Source organism: Leptinotarsa decemlineata, unplaced genomic scaffold (genome assembly GCF_025532065.1).
Source record: "Leptinotarsa decemlineata unplaced genomic scaffold, Ldec_3_MD MMD2_tig00005581, whole genome shotgun sequence".
Lineage (NCBI taxonomy): Eukaryota > Metazoa > Arthropoda > Insecta > Coleoptera > Chrysomelidae > Leptinotarsa > Leptinotarsa decemlineata.
This window is the reverse complement of record NW_027412636.1, coordinates 1-7,500: the sequence shown is the minus strand read 5'-3', so window position 1 is coordinate 7,500 and position 7,500 is coordinate 1. Positions and strand designations below refer to the sequence as shown.

General features: G+C 41.0%; 1 protein-coding gene across 1 annotated transcript in view; it reads right to left on the bottom strand.

Annotated features, from left to right (window-relative positions):
• Positions 1–211, bottom strand: part of LOC141484410 (histone H3) — a 543-nt gene extending 332 nt beyond the window's left edge. Inside the window, exon 1 of the mRNA XM_074179441.1 lies at positions 1–211. This exon is cut by the window's left edge and continues 332 nt beyond it. Within this exon, the coding sequence (XP_074035542.1) occupies positions 1–94 (94 nt within the window). The 5' untranslated portion in view covers positions 95–211.
• Between the last annotated feature and the right edge of the window lie 7,289 nt (positions 212–7,500).

The following is a 7,500-nucleotide window of genomic DNA, read 5'->3' as shown; positions in this document are numbered from 1 at the left end:
CGGGTGCGCTTTTTCGGGCGGCTTTAGTAGCCAACTGCTTTCTAGGGGCTTTACCTCCGGTAGATTTGCGAGCTGTTTGCTTTGTACGAGCCATCGTATACGAATAGTTCCTCAGTCGAACGACAAATACTGATTAGTGAGCCTTCACGATCGGTCGTTAACAGTTTTATTCAGGTATAAGGATAGGGAACTTCTACCATTGGTTGAATCGAAGAAAGTGGGCGTGTCCCCCCAAAAACAAGACAAAAAAACCAGCTTGTAGATAACTCGGCGTTCTATGAAAATGAAAATCTTTATTCATTTTCTCGGAATTTTCGATTTTTACCCCGGCTAGGCAAATGAGTTCGTTCGTCGACGCCAAGCATCCCAGAAGACCAGAGCCGGGACGCACTCTTGGCTCCCGGAGGATCTCTTTCGTTAGTAGACTACACGAGAAACTCACCCTTTAACTGCAAAATCTCGACTTTATTATTAAGTCCCTAATTGCAAGCTAAATATCTAAACAAAAATCGCGGGGGTACGGTGAGACACCACGTTGGCCGCTAGGACCGGTCTCAGAGTTTCCCTAACGATCCCTGTCCTATACGACACACAAAACCCGAAGTGACCTACCTAGTATTCCTATCACCGAAGATGTGAACAGTCCCCGGGGACTCAAGGGCTTTTAAGCCGCCGAGCGTCAATGCAATGAGAGCTCCCTCGTGGAAACTCTCGTAGACGGCTCGGGTAGGCGTACCTCGGCTGTATTCACTGTTGGTGCAGTCAATACGGCGACGGAGGCCTTTTCTTGGAAGTCCCACGTTGAATCTCGGTGTCCAGGCAGGTACCACTAAAGTTTCACTAAGGAGAAAGTCAATTATAGTTCAGCACTCACCAGGTCTAGAAGATGGCACTCGAATTCACTTGTTTCGAACTAATAAGTTCGGATTCAGTTTAGTTTGTCTTGACAAAGACAGGTTTGTGTGTTTCACTGTGTGATGCTTTACGAATTCATTGGGAAGTAATTTTGTTTAATTACTTCCCACACACTTGGCTCGGTATAGCCTCTGCAACTACCGTTTTGTACAGTTCTACTTGCAACCAATACCCAAGAGGTGTATATGAACGCAGATTCTCACTGGCGAAGACTTCTCTCAAGATTCAATACTCCACTGAGTAAAGGACGCTGACTATTTAATTCCGACACTTCGGAATAATCAGGATCAGGTTAAGAACTCTTTCTTAACGGAGAAACTCTAAATTCGCAACCGCTTATAATACACTATAACACCGTATGGCTTTCTAAGTCTGAAGGTAAAATCTCAACTAATAAAATACTGAACAGTAGGTTTAAACTGAACAGCGAAGCGTTCTGAACTGAAGACAGAACAGAAGTGTTCAAATCGCGATTCTGCGATTTCTTAAATACAGAATTGCATAAGCAATTCTCGCGCGTGGTTGGCTAGCGTCAGCCCGCCTACTTCTCCGCGAGAGCACAACGCTAGAATGAAATTTTCTCGGTTTCTGAACGTCGAGTATATCGGCGTTCAGGCTACCGTCCGCCGTTGGACTTAGAAATATTTCGAAGATATTCTTGTTTGCATGTTTAATGCATTGAAATATTATCAAATCTCATCGGATTTCGATGAGATTTCAGGGTAATAAATAGGTTTTTATTAAAAACGAATTTTTATATTTTTGCGGTTCTTGGGTATTGGTGACACCCCCCTGCCCTAAGAAGTTGCATAGCTATCCGAGATCAAGTGCATGAGAAGCAATTGCTTTTTCTTTATTTTTCAAAAACACATACAATTATATAATGGTTACAATTGGTCCTTTAAACTATATTTACAATATTTGTATCCCCATTAAAACTAATTTACACACCGAGGCATCTCAGCCGTCTCCCAGCTCCGCACTCGGCCTGGATTTTACAATTTGGAGACTTTCTTACAGTAAGCTCCGGAAATCGCGATTGATCTAACAAGTTTAAAAATCGGCCCCGACTTCGGAGGCAGTTCCAGTCCCGGTTTCTTTTCCGAAGATCGGACGTATCTCGTTATTATCGAAACGAAAATCGACCTTTGAGCGACAATACATTTCACCTTGAAGAGGCATTCTATTTTGCGAATAACACTTTTTCGGCTTTTTAATGAATCCTTTCTTCTTTTGCGGAGACTTCTCTCGCCGCCGTTTATCGGGAGGCTGTCTCTTCTCTAGATTAGAGAGGCTTCCTCTCTTCAATGAAATTTTTATTCCGGGGAATTTCCCAAACTCAGTGTATTTTCAGCCATGTCGATCGTGACATTATTATTTTGCAGGAATGGCATTCCCAGGATAGCTTCTTCCCTGAGACTTTCCACTGCAGTGAACTCCAGTTGGCAAGGCACCTCCTCGATTACTGTCTCTACAGTAATCTGGCCTAAACTAGGAGTCTCACTGCCGAAACATCCCATGTGGATCACTTCAGGGCAAGAAGTGTTTCCCGGTATGTCATCCTTTACGAATTTTGGCTGTATAAAATTATTTGAAGCTCCAGTATCTATCAATGCAAGGACTTCCTTGTCATTGATGAGAACAGGAATTCTAGGCAATTCTGTCCTTTGACACTCGACCTCGCTCAATTTTTCTTTCATATTCTCTACGGAAGATTCCGGGTTTCCATCTCTTATTCTTTAGTTAGGGAATTTTTCTCCTCTATTAACTCACACCACCGGTCCTTAACCGGTTTAGTATGAACTTCAGGTTCCTTTACAACAAGGATCTGATTAACGACACCCCTTGTCGGAGGTTCGTTTATTTCTGAATTCTTGACACTGGTGTCTACAACTTCCACAACATTGTTTGCCACTCTCCGTGGCGGGGATTTGTTACGAATTCTAGATTCGTTAGCATCGTTTCTAGGCGGCACATGCCTAGGCATATCGTTGGCCTGTCGAGAAACATTTCTCGGGCCAGCTTGGAAATGAGAGTTCATTTGTGAATGATGAGAATTCGAGAAATATTTTCTCTTTGATTTCTGAATTCAATTTGTGCCCTTATATCGGCCTCAATAGCGTTGACAGTATCTAGCAACTGATCCACGCTGTCAAATCGCTCTCTCCTAAGAAAGCAGCGAATTTCTGGCTTAATCAGATTAATTATCGTGGGAAAAATAGATTTTTCGTCTATATCCCCGAATAATCTTTTCGCCAACGCTATCTTCCTTAAAATAAATAAGTCCGTTTGCAACGACTCATCTTGGATCTCCCCATAAAATTTGGACGTAAGTTTGGCAATCACTTGTGGACTATTATACGTACATAAGATACGATTAGTAAGGAATTCCCAGTCTACCTTACAGTGTCTATACACGGCAGCCCATTCCGCGGCTTTTCCCGCTAATCGCTCCTTTAGTATCGTTACCCATTCCTCTCTAGGAATGTGATACTTACGTAGTTTGTCCACGAGACTATCGATGAACTCTTGTGGATTCTCATTATCGATTCCATTAAAAGTTGCAAACTATCCTTATCCAACGTAGGAATTATCGGTCTGGCATTCTGTCCCTGTTTGATCGCAGTTAACAGAATTTCTGCCAGCCGATTTATTGGGTCAGTATGACCGTTTGTGCGTTTGTTGGGAATACTTTCTGTATCCCGTGTTTCTGGGCGCCATCGCATTTCGTTATTAAAGCCATAATGCGAAAAAGGCTTGTTATTATTGTCAAACGTGACACTTCTTTGTTCTCTAACTCGCTTACTGTCACGAACGGATTTGTATTTCCACTCACATACTCGTCCGAATTCAGAAACGGATTTGTCGAGTTATTTCCTTGTTCAGTGACTAGCGACGAGAAAGGATTTGTCGTAGAAAACATCATATTTTCACTATTAGCGTTATTATACGCAAAATTGGCCCACGGTGGCCAGCGCCATGTAGATACTCGCGTTCTATGAAAATGAAAATCTTTATTCATTTTCTCGGAATTTGCGACTTTTACCCCGGCTAGGCAAATGAGTTCGTTCGTCGACGCCAAGCATCCCAGAAGACCAGAGCCGGGACGCACTCTTGGCTCCGGAGGATCTCTTTCGTGTAGGAACTACACGAGAAACTCACCCCTTTAACTGCAAAATCTCGACTTTATTATTAAGTCCCTAATTGCAAGCTAATATCTAAACAAAATCGCGGGGGTACGGTGAGACACCACGTTGGCCGCTAGGACCGGTCTCAGAGTTTCCCTAACGATCCCTGTCCTATACGACACACAAAACCCGAAGTGACCTACCTAGTATTCCTATCACCGAAGATGTGAACAGTCCCGGGGACTCAAGGGCTTTTAAGCCGCCGAGCGTCAATGCAATGAGAGCTCCCTCGTGGAAACTCTCGTAGACGGCTCGGGTAGGCGTACCTCCGGCTGTATTCACTGTTGGTGCAGTCAATACGGCGACGGAGGCCTTTCCTTGGAAGTCCCACGTTGAATCTCGGTGTCCAGGCAGGTACCACTAAAGTTTCACTAAGGAGAAAGTCAATTATAGTTCAGCACTCACCAGGTCTAGAAGATGGCACTCGAATTCACTTGTTTCGAACTAATAAGTTCGGATTCAGTTTAGTTTGTCTTGACAAAGACAGGTTTGTGTGTTTCACTGTGTGTGATGCTTTACGAATTCATTTGGGAAGTAATTTTTGTTTAATTACTTCCCACACACTTGGCTCGGTATAGCCTCTGCAACTACCGTTTTGTACAGTTCTACTTGCAACCAATACCCAAGAAGGTGTATATGAACGCAGATTCTCACTGGCGAAGACTTCTCTCAAGATTCAATACTCCACTGAGTAAAGGACGCTGACTATTTAATTCCGACACTTCGGAATAATCAGGATCAGGTTAAGAACTCTTTCTTACGGAGAAACTCTAAATTCGCAACCGCTTATAATACACTATAACACCGTATGGCTTCTAAGTCTGAAGGTAAAATCTCAACTAATAAAATACTGAACAGTAGGTTTAAACTGAACAGCGAAGCGTTCTGAACTGAAGACAGAACAGAAGTGTTCAAATCGCGATTCTGCGATTTCTTAAATACAGAATTGCATAAGCAATTCTCGCGCGTGGTTGGCTAGCGTCAGCCCGCCTACTTCTCCGCGAGAGCACAACGCTAGAATGAAATTTTCTCGGTTTCTGAACGTCGAGATATCGGCGTTCAGGCTACCGTCCGCCGTTTGGACTTAGAAATATTTCGAAGATATTCTTGTTTGCATGTTTAATGCATTGAAATATTATCAAATCTCATCGGATTTCGATGAGATTTCAGGGTAATAAATAGGTTTTTATTAAAAACGAATTTATATTTTTGCGGTTCTTGGGTATTGGTGACAAGCTTTCCAGCGCCGACGGCCTTCAGTTGTTCTCGAGCATTCGAAGTAGTAATAACGTATTTCGCTCGTACTTTTTTTCTCTATAATCTTCCGTTTGTATTACACAAAATGACTGGTAGAGGAAAAGGAGAAAGGGATTAGGAAAAGGCGGAGCAAAAAGACATCGCAAAGTGTGCGAGATAATATTCAAGGAATTACGAAGCCTGCCATCAGAAGATTAGCTCGTCGTGGAGGTGTAAAAACGTATATCCGGATTGATATACGAAGAAACTCGTGGAGTACTCAAAGTATTTCTCGAAAATGTTATCAGAGATGCGGTAACATATACAGAACCCGCCAAAGAAAAACCGTCACGGCCATGGACGTAGTATACGCTCTCAAACGTCAAGGGCGTACATTATATGGTTTCGGCGGTTAGATTCATATTCCGACGAGAAATTAAAAAAAAAAAACGGTTCTTTTCAGAACCACAATTTGTTTTCAAAACGAATTCGTTTATATACTTTACTTTGGTGTGAGTAATAATTAACGAATTACCAAATTAAATTCGAACGATATACCCATCTAATTTTAAGCATTATCTGTCATTCTTTTGATTACCTGAATAATTGCTTCATTTTATCCTGTATACTTAACGAAATTATAATTTCAACCTACTACATCTGTATACGAAGAAGAAAGAGAAGAACGATCTGTACAATTAGATTATTACCACTCGGTTTCTAAATCTATAGGACAGGGAAGCAGGAAGCTACTGGTATCTAGCTAGCTAGCTAGTAGGTAGCTCCCAAACTATTCAATTATTCACCAATAGAAATTACATATGAAACTTTTCTGAAACGCCGCTTTAAAACGCGATACCATTTGTACGTAAAGAAAAAAATTGAAAAATGAATATTCATAACTGATCGAAGGTTAATGAAACCACTGTCAAATATTATTGTTTTATGCTTATAATATTCATCTATCCCATTTCACAAATTACTATGAATAATAATAACAACCTATTTTATATACTCGTCATTCATTTCTGCAGATATTGAAATGTATGTATGCATTCATCCTATGCTATATAATTAAATTAGGTATAATTTTTTTCATTTTTCATTCCAATTTACTCATGATTGTCTATATTGTAATTCCACGAACAAGAATGTATAATATTTCTATGGATATTGTTATGTTTATTCATTTGTATACCTAAATATGATATTACTGCATACATTTATTTTCATCACGAATAAACGTACAGACATTCTGATATTGATTTCAGCAAAATAGAAATCACTTGTTTCGGCACGAAAATAAGAAGTTGAACAATAATAATATTATTAATCATGTATACATGTATACGTAAATATGCGCAAGCAAGAAAGAAACAATCGCATATCGTGCTGCGTCAACAATTGTATCGAAAAGCGATGACAAGAAAATAAAAAAAAAATATATGCAATTGTCGAATTCATTAGAGAAAATCGTTGTGGCCCTGATAAGGGCCGATATTTATTTGTCGCTTTCCTCTCTCAGGAAATGTGTACTTATGCCTTCTTTTCGGTTTTTTTCGGTAACAAAACCGCCTGAATATTGGGCAAAACACAACCTTGAGCAATGGTTACTCCTGATAACAATTTATTGAGTTCTTCGTCGTTTCGAATGGCCAGCTGTAAATGTCTAGGAATGATACGGGTTTTTTTGTTATCGCGAGCCGCATTACCGGCCAATTCCAAGACTTCAGCTGCCAAATATTCCATTACTGCGGCTAAGTAAACCGGGGCGCCGGCACCAACTCGTTCGGCATAATTTCCCTTACGAAGGAGTCGATGAATACGTCCTACTGGGAATTGGAGTCCAGCCCGACTGGAACGGGGACTTTGCCTTTCCCTTAACTTTACCTCCTTTTTCACGTCCAGACATGTCGAATCGTAGATTAGTATTATATATCGGATAAATTTAAAGAATTCACTGAGAATTATTCGATGTTGCTCTAACAGTAGCTTTCTATACAAGATTTCTATATAGAATCGGACCTGTATTAATACCGTCCTACCGACCAATGGCGTTCTCGAACGCTCAACTTTCCGGTGGGCGGAGCCTACTAGAGTTCCAGTTACTATCTGAAATAGTGACGACAGAGTGGCGTCTTTTACATCGCGTGAGATCATC